General features: G+C 43.5%; 1 protein-coding gene across 2 annotated transcripts; it reads left to right on the forward strand.

Moving 5' to 3' along the window:
• Nucleotides 1–592: 592 nt before the first annotated feature.
• On the forward strand, nucleotides 593–17,489 carry LOC131578949 (bifunctional heparan sulfate N-deacetylase/N-sulfotransferase 3-like). 2 transcript variants are annotated; one of them, XR_009277610.1, is made up of 2 exons: nucleotides 593–804; nucleotides 7,186–7,324. XR_009277610.1 is itself a non-coding variant. In XM_058838287.1 (2 exons), exons 1-2 carry the CDS (start codon nucleotides 7,332–7,334, stop codon nucleotides 17,467–17,469), a joined length of 1,038 nt encoding a protein of 345 aa, XP_058694270.1. In that variant the 3' UTR covers nucleotides 17,470–17,489. The 2 variants fall into 2 exon arrangements, 1 of the variants encoding a protein (XP_058694270.1); XM_058838287.1 differs by lacking the exons at nucleotides 593–804; nucleotides 7,186–7,324 and adding exons at nucleotides 7,332–8,312; nucleotides 17,413–17,489.
• Nucleotides 17,490–18,289: the final 800 nt, after the last annotated feature.

The raw sequence follows: 18,289 nt of genomic DNA on the forward strand, positions 1-18,289 counted from the left end.
GTAATGGAGCAGCTCCATCTCCAGAGCGAGGGATGCAGGGTATCAGTGAAAAATGCAGTGGGACTAACTGTGTTTAACATAGGGTTAGGAAATTCAATCAAGAAAAGCAGCGAGGCTGCAAACACATTAACTGGCATTCTCTCAAGATTTTAACCCTACATTGTCTTGACAAAATGGAATTGACCTCACGGAATTTCCACCCTTGCCTTTAGACCGGCTCAGAAATCGGCCTAAAGGTGCTCCGAGAGCGGGGGATTGGGCGGGAGGGTGCGACTTCAACTTCCCCTCAGCGCGCCTGCAGCACGGGCTTCCTAAATTGGTTTCGGAGGAGCGGGGAAGAAAAATACTAAATCCTACTTTATTTAAGACAGGGATTAAGAATCCCACAAGGGAGGGCGCGGCGGCCCTCGTGTGGGAGGGGGGCGCGGCAGGTGCCGTGAGGGGCGGGCCCGCGGCTCGCTGAGGGCGGGAGCAGCCTGAGGGCGGCAGCAGCCTGAGGGCCCGGGCCCGGGGCTGCCCCCGGCCCGGCCGAGCCTCGGAGGAGGGCGGGCGATGCGGGAGGAGGCGCGGCGGAGCCCCCGCCCGCCCCTGGCCGGCGAGCGCGGCTCCTCCTCCGGGAGGGCGCGGCGAGGCTGGCGGGCGGTGCTGCAGCCCCGGCGGCAGCCCCGCCGCACCTCCGCGCCCGGGGCGACTCCGCGCCCGCCGGGTGCCGGCGCCTCTCCCGGAGGAGCCTGTGCTGAGGGCACGGCCGGCAGCGGGCTCTGAGGCAGCGCGGGGGGACATGTCGGCGGAGCGCGGCTGGAGGTGAGCAGCGGGGCGGGCGGTGCCCGCGGGCCCGGCGCGGCCGAGCCGCACAAGTCGGCGCTCGCCGGCCCCCTGATCCCGGCAAAGTTGTGCCCGAGGCGGCCGCAGGCTCCCGCTCCGCTGCGGGCACCGCCCGGGCCGGGAGCGCGGCGGGACGGGGCGGCTGCCCGGCGCTGAGGCTCCCGCTGCGGAGGCAGCGTTTGCGGGGCTGTTCGCTGGTGTTTCTTGGGCTTTGGGTTGGTTTTTCTTGTTTCCCGGCGCACTCGGCATCTGCCCGGCGCGGTGCCCGCAGCAGCCCTTCAGTGGCCGGGCTTTTCCCTTTCGCTCTCCTCGCGGCGTTCTGCGCGACGCTGTTGCCCTCTGGTGTTTGTGAGAATTGGTTATGGCTCTGTTGGGGAGCAAAATTTGTCAGCCTAGTGCGGTAATTCTTCATAACTTCAGGTGGTTATAGCTGCTTGGATTCCCCAGATCCCATCAGAAATGGATGTGTATTGCTGCTCGTTTCAGCTGTCATGTGCAACCCTCGGGAAATGGCAGAAAACTTTTCTATTATTCAATTCACTGCGTGGTGTGCTGTGCTGGATAATTGCTTCAGGGTTTGGTGTGGTGGGGGTTTCTCTTCCTAAGAAAATGGTAAGTGAAAGAAACGGGGTTTCTCTCGCTCTCAGCATCCCAGGCAGTTCTCTCTGAAGGAATGGTGCTGAACTCTGCCTTATTAACTCTTTATTCTTGGCAGCTGTAGGAGAAAAGGGAAGTAATGGTATGGGCATGGACCAGACAGTGTGCTGGACATTTATCTCAGAGACCTTGAGCAAATCATTTACTGTTTAGATAGTGAAGTTTCTGCAATTGCTGAAGAATTACAGGGTTTATCTCAGAAAAATTGTGTGATGTCAGGAGCTTAAAGCTCTTCCTGTAGAAAGTTTTGTGTGAAGGTGAAGAGTGATGTGAAGACTAAACCAAACTTCTGTGTTCTGTTGAAGTCTTCAGAGCCTTCTTTTAAACTATTTTTAAACATTGTACGTTTAATGGTTGTAAATATTTTTTCTTGACAAACTGTCATGTATGGATCTCTATCCTGGATCTCTATCACTAGAGACTTTTCAAAGGTGTCTCTAGTGCTGCATTAGGCAATGCAGCATGGAGCTAAGGATGTTACAGGTACAGTAGAAACTGAGAACTGCTTACCTCAAGGACTTGAAAAAGAATGAAAAGAGTTTCTATCCACCAGAATTGCTGTGCTGCCTAAACCATTGCCTTTTTTTTTTTTATTTCCTTCACAGCTATGAGAGAATATAAGCCCTTCAATATTCACACATTGCAGAGTTTGTTATGTGATATTAAAGCGTCTCAAAGACTTCCCTTGTCATGTCTCATATCACCATTTTTACAAGCTGAAAATATCTTTTTAATATGCAGTTGTAAGGTCTCATTCTCAGCCTGGATTTACTCCTTTGAGCTGTTGAATACTTCAGTCAGTAAAATAATGCTGTAAGTAGGCATGCTCAGGGTTTGGACGCTTGTTTGGTGTTTTTGTAACTGATTTAACAATCTGAGCCCTGCTGTTCACCCCAGGTTTGGTTGTGTTCAGTTGCACTTTGCTGCTTCCTACCATATCATCTCTATATCCAAAGATTTCCATTCTAGTAACGCTAAAATGACTTCAGAATGCTTCCTTTGAGGAACTTGTATTTCTTAGTGACTGGCCAGAGCAGACCTTTATGTTCAAAGCAGTTAAGCAGCATTCTAATCATGTGAGATTTAAATGTCTGTAGTAATACACTAAACAATATGCCTCCTTTTTTTCTGCTCTTCATTTAAAACTCATCCTTTGTGTAATAAATCACCAGCATGTCACCAGCACTGTGGCACTGTCCAGGCAGGTAAAGAACAGGATGGGAATGATGGGGATTATTAGAAGAGAATTATTTAAAATATGTCCCCAGAAAAATGTGATCTACCTGAATAATACTGATGGATACTCAACCCAGAACTAGCTCTCTTTTAGTAGTTCTTGATGAAAAGGGTTTTTGTTACCCTTTAACAGGATGTTTTTACTTATAAATTTGACCCAGCTGTATTGTTTCTACTCAAGGGTCACAGTAAGCAGTTGCCCTAGCACGGGCCTGAGGTAAGACTAAACCAGAGTTTTCCTACTGGGCTTTGACAAATTTGATTTGAGAATAATTCCTCACTTATTTATGGATATTTCAGTTGAGCCCATTGCTTTGGTCTTGGTATTATCACAGTGCAGAAAAGTTTCTTGTCATTTTAAAAATTGTGTTGATACTCATGACTCAACTTTAATAGATTTTTTTTAAAATTCTCTGCAGTTCTTTGTGCCTGTGCAGGTACCTAGTTTCTTACTTGAGCGTCTTTTTTTACTGGATTGAGAACTGCTGTGAAGAATTTAGTAGGCTGCGTTCCCTGGAAGAGTTTCCATTAAATTATCAGGGTGACGTGATTTACAGAAGTCAAGAATTTGGTCATTTATTCTTACCAATGAAACAACAAACGAAAGAAAGCTGCAAGTGGTAGGAACTCGAGGTGTGCTTCATGTCTTTGGGGTTCCTCACAGTATTTGTTCTGTCATCAGTGGCACTTTGTTAGTGAATTTAAAAACCTGAAACAGAACAAGCAGAGCCATGATAAACCCCCCAAGCCAATCCAAACTGAAGATCTCTATTCAGATGCAGCTATTTTGTGCTGGTTGCCTGCAGATGCCTGTAATTGTGACTGCCCAGCAGTGCTGTTCAGAGTGCTAAATCTTCTGCTTAAGAAGGTGATATTTCTTTATACTGCCAGCAAGATTTTCATGTGAACTAGTTCTGGGCTTCTGCAGTGGATGACAGGAGCACTGAGCCTTGCTGTCTGTGTTCATAACAAAATGCAACACTTGCTTCCGTGACTCAGCTTTCTCTTAGCAAGATCTTCTCCATAGTGAAACTGTAAGTGAAAAACCAAATTCTGAATATTCAAAGATGCTAATTTTCACCTTAAAATGAGCATTTTGGTACCTGCTACTTTGAGCAGCAGAGGTAAAGGGTTTAGGTCTGAATTTTAACATGGTGGCATGAAAATGCAAAATAGGACATCAAATGCAGGTTGTAGGAGAACAAATGCAGGTTCTTTTGAAGCAATGAAGTTCTAGATAAAAAAAAAAACATGCAAATTTTATTGCTTCAAACCATGGAAAAATACCATATGAATTATTCTCTAGGTAAAATTTATTGTGACATCAGCTTTGTGGAACTTTGGATTCATATAATATCTGACACCTGTTCTCAAGTGCTTTGAGGTACAGGTGGGACCACATTCCTCTGTCACTGAATTCCATGACTGTAGAAATTAAAAAGAGCTGTGACTGCTTATGCTATCTATGGGGGTTTTTTCATGTTTTTTTTCACTAGAACAATACTAACAAGCTTGAACTCTTGTGAAGACTTTCTAGACTCTTTCTGGTTTTTTCCTTTAAGCCTTTTTCTTGGATATTTTTTATTGATGTCAAAGCTATCATGACTTCTCCTTCCTTTAGTAAAGTATTGTGTTCTTTTGTAATGAAAGTGAGACTCTTCAGGTACTGTCCTCTTCTGAAATGCTGCTTCTCACACACTCACTGTAGGTACATTGAGAATTAGACCTTTTGTCTGGTTTTACTGTAGGAAATGATAGTGAGCAAGGACCATCTTCCCTGAAGCCACGTCTAGAGATGTGATAAAGGTCGCTGTCCCAATCTCCATAGGTCCCACGGTGTGTCATGTGAGGAGCATCCCAAGGATGGCGCTGTCAGGGGTGCACTGTGAGTTATTTTAGCTGTAATACAGCACTAGAGTATCCAGCAAGATCTGTTGCTCAGGGGAAAATGCTGCTGTCCCTGGAGGAAAGCAACTGTATCTTGTCAAGGCCTTGAGACTGTTGATACTGTAAAATGCATGTTCTCTATGTTCTCTTTGAATTGTTTGTTTTCTTCTTCCTGCGTTCTTTTGAACTCCTGCCATACAAACCAGCAAGTGAAAATTACGTGAGCCTCAAGCTGATACAAGAGAGCGTGCATTTAAAACTTGTGCCTTGCTCTGTTCCGTCCTGCTTCCTGACTGTCTTCAGCAGGGACTGTGCCAAGTCTGGCTGTGTCCTGCTGCCTCAGAGAGTTCCTCATTCCTCACAGAGGAACCTCACATCTGTCTTGGCAGTTCCAGCCACTCCTCCTTGCAGCTGCCCGCTGTAGCCCCACGGGGGTGCCCGCAATTAGGAGCTGAGGATACAATGACTGGGCTTTTCTTGAAGCAGACACGGGTTTCTGGGCTGGCTCCAGATTTTCCTCTCTATGGAATGGCATTAGGAACCGTGTCCTTGCTGCAAGTGTTTCTTGGGTTGCAACCCTTGTGTAATACCCAGTTCAACCAGCTCTGTCTCATCGGCCCTTCCTTGCTCTGAGCTTAGGTCAGTGTCAGTTCTCACTTTTTCTGTATCTGGACCAGCCAGGTCTGTGGTTGTCAAAGACAAGTAGGTGTATGTAGAGCTTTCCTGCAGAATGCAGTCAGTGATAATTTTAGGCACTAAAATGATGTGTTTCTTGGCATTCAGGCAGCTGAGCTGGAAACCCAAGATGAAGAGAACCCTTGGTGTGTGTAATGAAAAATCATCTGTCTGAAAGCACCTGTCTGGTGTTAACTCATTCAGGGTGGAACTTCTCTTTGTCACCTGACTTGTTCCCATATTAAATGTCTCTGTTATGCCATCCAGACTGAAATTCTTGAAGCTGGTGTGGCAAGGATCAGACATTTCAATGCTTAAGAATGTTAATTTCTTCTAAAGGTACTTCCATGTTGTTGTTTGGTCTTTCTGCATTCCTCAGGTTTTTTTTCAGACAGAAACCGAGAAGCTGGGGTTGTGTTATTTTAGTCCAGCACTGATTAGTGAGCGTGGGTGAAGGGCAGGTTTCCTGCCCAAAAGCTTTGAGCAGGACTTTGTGCAGCTGCAGGTCAGGTTCAAGGCTGGGTTCAAGTCTTCCCAGAAGAGAAGGGATTGATAAAGAGGTATCTGAGTAGACAGTGAGGAGAGTAAAATCTATGCAGACAGCAGGAATCTTGCTCTGAATCTTAACTATGAATGAGACGGCTCACGTACGCTCGCTCTTGATGCTGAATTTTGCGGTTTTGATGAATAGAATGCCTTGGAGTTTCTTTTCCCCTCCTTCATCTGATCTTTCTCGTTTAGTTTTACTTGATGCTCATCTTGGCACCAGGAAGATCTGTCTTCAGGGTTTAATTAAATTTGTGGACATGACATAGGTACTGTTAAGTACATCATATTTTAGCTTTTTTGAAAATCTGGAGCGAAAGACCAGTTTGCTTACAATGTAGGAATAAAAAAAGAAACCAACCAGGACTGGAAGGATTAAGCTCTCAGTTGGGAAATGACCATGTTAATGCCCCACCTTATCCTAATCCCATTTCCAAATGGACCTGGGTGCAAACTACGCTGAAGTTAGAGTGGCCATGTTCTAGATCTTCACACACCTAATATTTTCCAAGATCTGCTTTGAAGCTTTGTTTATGACTTATGATCATTATTTTATGCTTGTCACACCATCCAGTTGTTTTACTAGGGAGTTTTGACAGCAGTTGTACTGCTGGCTTGAAAAGTTATTCTTTCCTTAAATACAAGATAAAGCATAAGTATATCCTTAGGTGATCTGCCTGTTAGGTTTAACTTTTGAGTTATGACTTTATCTTCTCCAATTTTAGAGCTTGATTATTGTATTTTGTTTTTAATGCAAAGAATTGGCAAGTGCTTCTAACAGTCTGCAAGACTCCACAGTCCAGAGAAATGCTTTGTTTTCCTCTGATGTTGCAGGAAGGAGGTTTTGCTTTGAAAACATTCCTACAGTAGATGTAATATAGAGTGCATCAGTGTATGTTTGTACAACAGTTGTGTATGTTCTTAGTTCTTGGGAAAACTAATAAAAGATAAAATTTGTTTAATCATGTTCCCCCAGCTTTTTAGGAGTAGAAGGAAGAAGTTGATAAATTTTCTTCAGTGTTTTGGTTGTTAGCAGCTGTCTACTTGGGAATTAACTTTTATCTTTAGGTGAAAATAATTTCTAAAGCACAGTAAATACTTTGCTTTTATGCCTTGCTTTTCAGTACCTCTTCCTACTTTATTTGATCCTCTGAGCTGAGGAACCTGTGAGATTCAGAGACCTTCAAATGCAGGTGGCAAGTAGTGGGAGCAGGGAAAAAAATACATTATTGCAAGATTTGGAGCTGTTGGTCTCCAACTCTCTGGCTGGCAGTGGTTTCTTTACTCCCCATTAGTTTAAGCAGGTGATACTTCACAAGGTTCTGCCTCAATTAAATCTCTGATTTTCTTTTCTTCTAGACCATACCTTGGGTAAAGCTCTGTGGAAGATAGATGTGTGTGCTGCAATGGTGACAGAAATATTTCAGAGGACTGGAACAAGTTGTTGAGAATCTGTGTTTGTTTTTCATGCTGCTGTTGAGAGCTATCTAAGGCAAGTAAACACCATGAGTTTTATCCTGAAACTTGACAGACATTTCCAAAGAAGAGTAATTTTGCTGGCCACTTTTTGTATGGTGAGCATAGTTATTTCTGCCTACTACTTGTATAATGGCTACAAAGAGGAGAATGAGCTTCCTGAAACCTCTTCAGAAGAGGAATGTGGTGATCCTCAACCGTTGCCATCCAAGCTGATGGAGATGAAGAGCACGAAGCCCATCGATCCCCTGAGGACAGAGCTGGTAGTGCTGGTGTTTGTGGAAAGCCAGCACTCAAGCTTAGGCCAAGATATAATAACCATTCTGGAATCCAGCAGGTTTCAGTTTCACCTTGAGATTGCATCTGGGAAAGGTGACCTCCCAGTGCTTATAGACAAAAGCAGAGGCAAATACGCTCTCATAGTGTATGAAAATATTCTGAAGTACGTGAATATGGACTCTTGGAACAGAGGCCTTCTAGATAAGTACTGCCTGGAGTACGGTGTAGGTGTGATTGGATTTCACAAAGGCACTGAGAACAGCTTGCAGAGCTTTGAGTTGAAGGGTTTTCCTTTCCATGTCCACAGCAATCTGGGTGTTCAGGACTGTTGCATTAACCCTCATTCCCCACTGCTCCATGTGACTAAACCTTCTAAGCTTGAGGAAGGGCCCTTGCTTGGAAATGCCTGGGCCGTTTTCCAGGTTAATCACACAACTTATCAACCAGTGATATTTGCAAAAGTAAAGACACCAGAAAACCTTTCTCCACCTGCTGCTCTAGGTGCTCTCTATGCCACAGTAATACATGACTTGGGGCTCCACGATGGGATTCAACGAGTCCTTTTCGGCAATAACTTGAATTTTTGGCTGCACAAGCTGATTTTCATAGATGCCATCTCTTTCCTGTCTGGAAAGAAACTCACCCTATCCTTGGATAGGTACATTCTGGTTGACATAGATGATATCTTCGTTGGCAAGGATGGAACAAGGATGAACACCAACGATGTACAGGTAAAGTATGTGCACAAACTGATGGTCAATGCAGCAAAGCGGTATTTTCATCTGAAAGTGAATAGTTGTTCATGGTTGGAACTGGAGGGCTCCACTCAGGAGCTGTTCATATTTATTGCACTTGTTGTGAGTCTTACAAGCAGGAGGTGAATGTGGTGAGCAGCAGTAAATGGCAGCATCAAATGTGAAGAGTGGACTGGGTTATTGGCTGTTTGAGATAGGTTTGGATGTCAGGAGTTGTTTGCAGCATTTCACCTCTCTCATCTCTGTTACATGGCACTTGCTTGCAGGGAGGGTTTGTGCTAATATTGCTCTTAAAAGCTGTCAGTAAATGACTGGACAATTTCCATTTGAATGTTTAGAGCTGTACATTCCTGAAGGTCCTTTTCCACTCTGTTGTGCTGTTCAAGTGAGGTGACAGTGGTTGGTCAGTAGCACTAACATCTTCCCATTATTTCTTCCTGTGTTTCTTGTGTGCTTTTTGTGAGGAGTGTTGTCCCAAAGCAGGAAATAGGAGATCACCTTTCTCAACTTGGTCTAGAAGCTGCAAATCTCTAACATCCTGATTGTTGCCCTGTTTGCACTAAAGATAAGGGAGAATGTTTTCTTAGAAGTTTGTTAATGGGATGAGGAAGTGCAAGAAGGAAAGACAAGGACAGCACTGCATGCAGTGGGTCATTTTTGTTTCATTTTTAACCAAGTTTTTGGGTTTCTTCAGTGTTAATACACTTGTCAAGCCACAGCAGCTCTGCATTCTTTGCTCTCTTAAATGAAAGGTTTGACCCTGCGGTTAAACTTTTAATTTGCTTTAAAATTGCATTTGCTCTTTTCCAAAACATTCTCTGTCCATGCACTTAAAAATGAGATTTACCTCCTTGTTAAGTAGGTGTTTTCCTTAGGCAAACAAATCCCATGGGAGAGAGCAGAAATAAAGGTGAAGCTTCCTAAATGGTTTTTCCATGGAGAAGAGGATGGCAGTGTTTGAGTTAGGTGAGTGAGCATCCTTGGAGAGTCTCCTGAATGCAAACTCAGATGGCAGGAAAAAAGTCAAGTCTGGCCAGCATCACTGGCAGAACTTGTGTTGTTCTGCAGGAGCAGAACTTTCTGGTAACAAAGTGGCTGAAATAAAGCCTGAATAAATCCATCACTGAGTTGTGCAGTAGCAGTCGGAGACAGCACGTTTTGTATTGTTTGTCTTTGCAAGTGACACCTTAGGATTGTCATTTGAAAAGAAGTTGGGATGTTGAATTGCCAGAGTTATATACCAGAAGCAGGAGACTATTGAGACAAATTTGGTTACAGCAGATAGAGAAGGATAAACCATATTGTTTGGGGAAAATAATTTGCAGTATGTCAGAAAGTAATCTTCCCAAAATAAAACTGTCCCATTAAATAGAAGTAATATCAAAGTGGAAATAACTTTTAAGTAGGATAATTTCATTTATACAGAACTGTGTTCTGAAACAATGGAATCTGAAAAAAGTGTTCCCTTCTGATTCTTCATCTACTTAGAGTTAAAATGTTGTATTAAACATGTTGTTAGGGCTGTCAGATGCAATGCATCTTCATTACTATTAATATCAAAGGAGTTCTCCTCGGTGGCACAATGACATGTGGAAGGAATGAAACAAAATCAGTTTGCAGTAGTTGGAAACACGTTATTGTAAAGTGTATTTGCAGATAAATGACATCTCATGAAACAAGAGTTTTAGTGAGTTCTGCTGCAGTGACTGTGACAGAGAATTGGGCGCTGCAAGTGTGAAAAGGGGTTCTAAATGTAAACTTTGTATCATTTCAGTACTCAAGATTAGCTCATTTCCACTAGGCACACATTTCTAATAAAAACATGGATGTTTTTCTGGCTCTTAACCTGCGGCACAGATTTTGCATTAGGTGGTGTACATTATTCTGTACCTGTTAATCCTCATGTGGTCCATTTCCTCCCTGTATAGGCAGGCAATCACAACAGTTTATTCTACTGATTTTGGTAGTGCAAAGCTTGTAGATAAAACATAGCATTACTTAGAACAAAACTTTCTGAAAAACATCTGTTTCTGGATTTGGAACTGTGGCTTTGATGGTGGTTGGGTTTTTTGGGTTTTGGAGGGGGTTTTTTAGGTGGTTGTTTGTTGTTGTGCTTTGTTGGTTTGGTGTAAGGAAGTGTTGCTGTGCTCTGTCCAAATCTTGCAGCTTACACACCAATCGCTACAATGTCTGTGAACATTTTTAAAGTTTTCATCTTTGCATCCCCAAATGTGGAAAACACAATTCCTGCAGTTCTGTGGTTAGAAACATAGAATGCTATAACCATTTAGTTTGGAATAGACCTTTGAGATGATGGGGTCCAACTATTAATCCAGCACTGCCAAGCCTACCAGCAAATCATGTTCCTAAATATGAGGCAGAGCAAGTCAATCCTCTCAGAAGTTTGTGTGTAAACACACAGTATCCCCCTGGTTTGCTCTTCCAGACTATCTGAAAACTTCCACTGGAATATCTGGATCCATGTCCTGCTGCTCCTGTGTGGAGTTTCTGTAGTCTGGCTGCTCCCAGTCTCCCCACTGTTATCTCAGTGCTCTGATGACACTGGAATAGGGGCTCCTTACTTCTCCTCGCAGCACCAAGGGCGTGTTTCAAAATTTACTGCAAGAGATAGAACCTTTTCTTTCAGCTGGAGACACAGTGATGGTCTTCACTGAAGGAAAGATGGCTTTTGACACTGAAGTTCATAATGAGTTGGATAGAAACAAGAAATGACCATTCCTGGAAGAACTGGTTTTTTCTTGAGCTGTGGAGACTGCTTCTGAACCTCCCTGTAATTAAACAGCACTGTGTCTTACTCGACATACAGAGCAGTTCCTCAGATGGTGTAAGCTGTCAAAACATCCATTGATTTCAGAGGAACTATGACAACTTAGAAGAGTTATAGATTAGTCTTAATTCTCCAGCAGCAACTTGAGATATGCGGAACTTAATTAGACTGGCATCACGAGTGCGAGAAACATAAAGGCATACCAGAATGTGGTTTGGGGTTCTTGGAGTGTTCATATATTTCATTAAGAAAAGTCTAGTTTGTTTTCTTGATGTCTCGAGAAGTTGTTAGAGTTTTTCATCTGAATCTTTGGGCTCTGGCTCAAAATGTGTTAGAGGTTTTCCAGAATCAGAAATGTAGGGATGAAATATGGATACACTTGGAGCTGAGTTTCACGCATTAGAACTCAGCTAGGGCACTCATGTCTTCTACTGGCAGTGCCTGCCTTGTCATGGGTTATTCTTATTTCCCAGATATCAGGGGAGAACACGCTGCTAGTGGTCTGCTTCAGCATCAAGTGCTGATTTGCAACAACATCAACAGCAAAAATGCTGCTCAGTCCTCCAGTCAAATTAAAAAAAGTAAAGAAACCCAGCTAGATTCCCTGACTGCTGACTTGGTCCAGCTATACAGTGTCTTTTCCAGCTTCTCTTTTCCCCTCTTTATGTCTGGACACACTTGTACAGATGATAAAGGCAAATCAGTGCATACCAGTTCTGTAATGACCTTTATCTTACGCTTTTATTCCTCTGTAAGATACCTTTGATATCCTAGTGTGGCTTTGTTCCTGTATGGCTTTGGATGTATTAGTTTCAGAGAGTGTGCTGATAGAAACTAATGTGGAAACATCTGTTAAACCAACATCCATTCATTTACATCTAGCATTAGAGCTGCTCCACATATCTCTAATTACATTACTGTTTTATGTCTTAAGTGCTTACTCAACTCTGAAAATATAAACTGTGGGGTTCTAAGTAGTCTTCTTGAGATAGCATCAAAGCAAGAAATGAGTTGGTGCTTAATCCACAGCCTGATCTTTGTCACCACTTCCCGTGTGACACCGAGACAAGGGCTCGTGATGTGTGAGAGAGATGGATGGATGGCTTTGTGTATCCATAAAGCTTCTTGGGCTCTGTCCCACGATTCTCCTGACAGAATCCTTCCCAGGTTTTGCTTTGGCCTGAAGTAGCAGACAGCTCCTGGGAAGTCAAAAGGGGTAGGAGTGGAGCTTAGAGAGAGAAGAGGTTTTTCCTAGGCCTTGCTTCAATGTCATAGGAGAGAGTGAAGCAGTAAGCAGATTTCAGCTCTGCTCAGCCCTCTTGTCATTTGTTGTTTGCACCTGTAACACTGTGGAAGAGCTGCATCCCCTTTGGTCTGTTTCCATCATGACTCTTTTTGTGACCTCCCTGCTGATAAGCAAGTCAGTCTAGTTTTGTAAATCCTTGCACAAGCAAGACCAAAAGCAGGTCCAAGTCCCATTCATCCAACTGCCTCAGGCAGAAAAGCTGGCTGCTGCCCCTCCTCCATTGCAGATTGTCACAGACACTAATCCAGGAGCTTGGGTTGTGCCCCCATTTTCCCTTTTTTGTGTGAACATAGAGAACCATTTGCTGTGTGACTCACAAGGGTTGTGTTCCATCAGAGACCATGCCAGGGTTTCTCTGGTCCCCAGTGCTGCAGGCAGAAGTGTTGTCACCCCGTTGTGCATCTGCTCCCAGCCCGAGTTCAGGCTGGCCGAGGGAGTGATCAGAAGGGGAACAGGTTTTGTGCAGCACTGCTCTACAGCAAGGGGCTCCTTCCAGGGCTGGGCAGTGCTCTGCTGTTCCCTGCATCAGCTCCAGCAGAAACATTCCCCAGCTCCTGATGGTCTCCAGCCGAGCCAGCAGCAAAATGCTGACTGATGGTTTCCATGGGCTGGGACTGTTGTCTCTGGGTAACACCAGCATTCTGCTGTCACCTCAGCTGCGTGTCTGAGCTGTAGCAGGGCTGCTGAGATGGGCAGGGGAAAGGGGGCTTCTCCTAAAGAGCAATGCAGGTCAGCTGCTGGCAAAGCAATGATCATCAAGAGGATCATCCATAAAGTGCAGTGATAGCTTACAAATCTCAAACCCAAGCGTTTCTTCTTTGATTATTAAAAACAAAGGGGCTTGAACTCTCGGTTTGATGTATTAAGTGATATTTTTTTAGAAGACATTTTGAGTTAGTCAAACTGGAATGTTTCATAAAGCAGCTTAATTAGACCAGAGCTCCAGTGGGAGTCCCCTTTAACATGTCTACAGAGACTCTTTTAATACGCTAATCCACTTCTGAATAAAAGGTGAAACCAGGAATGGTAGTTTCAAAGGAGGAACTACAAAGAACATTTATCTTTCTCTTTTTGCTCTTCTGTCCTTGCCATCTAGATATCAAGCTTCCATTGCATTCTGAGGATGACTTTTTTTCCAGGTTAGCTTGCACAAGCAGAGCTTTTTATGTACCATCATTTAAACCTTAAAGAACCCTCAAAGTGAAAAATTGGATACTAAAGCACCACCAAACCGGTGTTCTAGAATTACTGTCATGAATTCATCCTGTTGTACAGTGTTTTGTTTCACCTCCTAGCAAGTTTTTTAAAAAACTTTTAGGTCGCCCTCTTCTAATTTGTTTTCCGCTTTATCCGGTGCTATAGGAGGAGGCTTCGTGCTAATGCTCCAGTAGGGTGGGAAATCCTGAAATGGGAAATGGAAGTGTGCCCTGAGGTCTATTTTTAGACTGATGTGACTAGGCTGTGCTTCAAAATAAAATGAAAAATAACCCACACAGACCTGGGTTCAGCAAAAGGGAGGCTAAAGACTTGAAAATGCTGTAGTCTGACAAGGGAAATCAAGATCATGATGTTATATTTACTTTGCACTGGGCTTCTTTAGAGATGTGCAATCTCTCTACAACATCTGCTGGAACAGAGTTAATAAGCTAAAGCAATGCTTTTAATGTCTAACTACTATTGATTCCCTTTTCTTGAGGTAGGAATTGCTTACAGGCTTTCAGCACTACCATTAAAATATCAGGATGGTAGCAGAAGGAATGGTTGGGTTTTTGGTTGGAATATGCAATGCAGTTCCAGGTGAACAATGCCCAGTGGTGATTGCTCTCCAATCATCTTTTGAGTGAGGGGTTTTTTTTGACAATATCTTTTTCTCATGGAAGGAAAACAAAGGTGACTTAATTAAAATGAGGAAAGAAAAACATGGATGGAATAATTCACTCCAAGTGAATAAGAACTTGGTACTTAACCATTGTACCTCTTCATCTTGCTCATTCCTACTTTCCTGCTTTCCTAATGTTCAGCAGGTTCCATTTCAAAATATCTGCCGTGATATTTTGGAGTGGCATCTTTGCTCTCAGAAGACTTTGGGGCACTTGAGAAATAATTTTCCAAATGCTGTTTGCCTACCCATCCCAGTGATGTGGCACTTTGGGTCTCAGTTTTGTTCATTTGCTGGTTTTAAGTGTGCCTGAAATGCTGACACACACAGAGCAGCAGGGCTTCTGTGAACTGAAATGGTCACCTAAAACGTAAATAGCAGTAGCAGAGATACCTGTTAAACAATTTGAAGTGCAGGCTTGAAAGAAATAAACTAAATGGTGAGAGGATAGTAAGTTGATTTCTCCTGGTGGCATAAAGCTTTTATGTTCAAGAGGAGTGTTTTAGGAAAGTAGATACTATGCCCAAAAAAATGGAATAGGAGCAGAGAGCATCAGCATCCGTATTTCTGTTGTAGATCTGTTACATCTTGGGGCTCCCACAGAGGGCAATATTGTATAAAAGATAGTTTTAAGCCATGCATTAGGGGTCTGCCGATTCATCTGTGTTGATAGACCTTAAGGAAAATTGCTGTTAAAGTCAATTGAACTTCCAAGTGTGAGAAACTGGAAGAGACTTCAGGGGACACGACGCTGTTTAATGGGGCAGAAACTGAGAGACAAGTGAACTGCAGTGTGGGGTGATTTGCATTTTTCCAAGATGATTTGTAGAAGGTGAAAAGTTGCAGATGAAATGCTTTGATTTGCCTTTATCTCACTCTGCCTGTGCACTTGTGTCGTTCATTTCATGCAATACTAAACAGTCAGAGGCTGCAGCATCATTTTGTTGACCTTAAATTAAGGCAGAAAGCTGCAGTTTTGGAATTTGAAGTTTGTAGTATCTAATTGGCTAAAGGGCAAAAGAAAGAAGTAAAGATGAATGACAACTTTTCATATCAGATGAAAAATCAAGGCTCATGCATCAGGGAACTTCAAAACAATTAGTTTCATATCATTTCAGCCTAGGTCTCAATCCTAAAAGTGCATTAAAATGACACTCTCTAAGTCTCATTCTGTGGAGCTTAGATGAACCTCAGATTTTAGGTGTTGCCAGGATGGGAGTTACAGGAATTGATTTCTTTGCAATGTGAAGTGCCTAAAATAGGAAACAGTGGCAGTTTGGGGGCCTCTTGCTGCTTTCTTCCCTTTTTATTCCTTTCTATCCAACATGGCAGAAATGCCATCTAAGTGAGTAGCAGGAAGGCAACCTACATTGTTAGCAAATGAGGGGAAAAAAAAAGGTTAATCTTTCAGGCTTTGGAGGAGCTGATAGCAGGAGAAAAACTGTGCCTGCAATACAAAGCCAAAAGTTATCAACTATCCTGAGAGATGTTTTCACAGATCAACAAAGAACATAAACTAGGGGAAAAAAACAAAAGGAAGCATTGCTCTGGTCTTTGTCCCTAAGATGAGAAACTGAAAAGCTGTGAGTATAAAGCAGGTATGAGCTGGTTGTCAGTGGAATGTCAGCTTCCAGCAGAACAGGAATAACTCAGGAGTCTGGAGATGAGTCTCTGCTGCCTTGCACAGTGTTTTAATCAAAGCCCTGAAGGAGCAGTTCCCAGCCAGCCACAAAGCACCACGTCAGGCCGTGCAGAAAGAGGATTGCAGCACAACTGGGGCTTCACCAGATCTGTCTGAGATCTAGAACTGCTACTAGGTGAGGCTCAACTTGAAGAATTTTCTTAGTTCCTTCTTTTGTCCTCTCACCCCAAATACAGCTTGTATTTTGCTTCAGCATGCTTCTGTAAATCCTCAGAGGATCCATCTTGGAAGCACTTCCAGGATGGAAATGCTCTGACCTTTAGATGTTGACAGATGAGGTGCATATTCTCCTGTTCTGTATTTATTGACAATAATGGCAGCTCTTCCTTTTTTTATTTTTTTTTTTTTTTGTGAACAATGTAACTTTTACATATTTGTATGACTTCATTGTATAGCTGCCCTCCTGTAACATATTCTATATGTGCCAATTCTTTTACTCCAGGGATGTAAATGCAGTACCACATATTGATGAACACACTGTACCATTTAAACCACTGTCTGCACCATCACCCTTCAGAAATGAGACCTGCACAGCACTCTGCAATTCAATCCAATGAAAAAGGCCATGAATTTATCCACAGAGGCAGCATGGCTGATAAAGCAGCTCCTGTCTCCTGTGCTCAGAGGTGATTCCTGTTCCAGATCAGCTCTGTGCTGGACCTGCCTTTTGCAGATGTTGTGGGGCTGCTGCCACATGATGTGTGGTGGCTTTGTACGGGGGAGTCTCCTCCAGTGAGGATTGCACAGCACCACCAGTCATCCCAGTTAGCACTTGGATGAAATGGAGAACTGAACTCCAGAGGCAGGAACCAATTCTACTCTATTCCATTGCTTGAAATGTTTTCCTTAGAGTGTGTTCAGGGGAGGAGGGGAGATAGACCTTTTTACCTTTCTGGTTTTGTCTCTTTCCATGGTGTATCATATCCACCCTTGCCATAGCTGAGCTAGTAGGGCTGTGCTTTCTGAGAGGAATTCAACAGGAAAACGTTCCATCTTTTGTCCCCCGGGAAGAAGCAGCAGTTTTTGGGGCAATCTGTCTTCAAATGCTTCTGTAAAATTTTCCTTTTAGTTCTTGATCCTGCTCAGACACATCAGAGCGATACAAAACCCTCTGAGTAACGTCACCAGCCTCAGCAGAATGTCTAAACTCTCTAAACTCCAACTTTGCGTTATCACACCATAATTACATTAAAATGATGAACATAATGATGGCAGGTTCGAGGTCATTGGCTTTCAATCTTCCTGCTTAGGGCTGACCATAGCATTTGTCTGGATTTTCTTGTCTCAGGGACCGATCACTCCACGTTTCCTTAAGGGACCAAGCGCTTGCTCTCCACAGCTCCTTGGAGCTGAAGGTGCTTGCCCACACTGAGTGAGACTCTGTGATGTTTCTATTTGCAGATGTGCTGCTGTGATGGAAATTTCTGTTCCAGCACACTTCCACACCGAGAGAAATAGAGGAAAAAGAAAAGAGAAAGGAGTTAAAAGCCAGAAGGCATCATTTAAATGCCAGTGTGGCAACCAAAGAGGTAAGGGAATGAAAGACCGACAGAGGGAGGAGAGGAAGGTCACTGTCCCCAGGGACAGCAACGCCAGATGGCCACAAGCACAAATCAAGAATTCCACAGACAGGAGTTTTACTCTCACCCTTTGATTTTTTTTTTTCAGCATCATTTGCATTGCAGTTTATTTTCATGGCCATTGGGAGGTTGGCAAAGGGCCAGATTGCCCTGAAGGGAGGACATGTTAATGTAATACGTGCAGGGGGCTGTTCTGAGCTATTGTCAGCACTAAACCTGCTCAGAGCAGCTCTCTTTGCTGGGGTGACAGCAGCAATGAAAGATCCACCTGAGGATCTCTTCCACCTGAGATGCAAATACCCTCTCCTTCCCTCGTGCAGTCCTAAAGCTTGCACATACATTTCCTGCATGGGGGCTGGACACTGCTTCCACTTGGATTTAATTGCATTTCCCTGCTGGGTGGAAACTTCCAGTGGCCAAGTGAGAATATTCTGGCTTGAAATAAGAAGAGACATTTCTTAGTAACAACCATTGACTATTGCACATCTCTCCTGGCAAAAATAAAAGAACTGACCTTAATGGTGATTGCCAGGGAATATTCCCAGCTTTACATTTGAGACACTTGCCTTTCCAGCCCCTTTTGCCTCCCTACAGGAAAGCTGATGTTGCACAAAGAAGAGTCAGGTAAATTGCTGTTCCTGTTAGTTCTGTGTAACTGGAGCACCAGTATCCCACATTCTGGGTAACTTCACAACCTT

Source organism: Poecile atricapillus, chromosome 4 (assembly GCF_030490865.1).
Source record: "Poecile atricapillus isolate bPoeAtr1 chromosome 4, bPoeAtr1.hap1, whole genome shotgun sequence".
Taxonomy (NCBI): Eukaryota; Metazoa; Chordata; class Aves; order Passeriformes; family Paridae; genus Poecile; species Poecile atricapillus.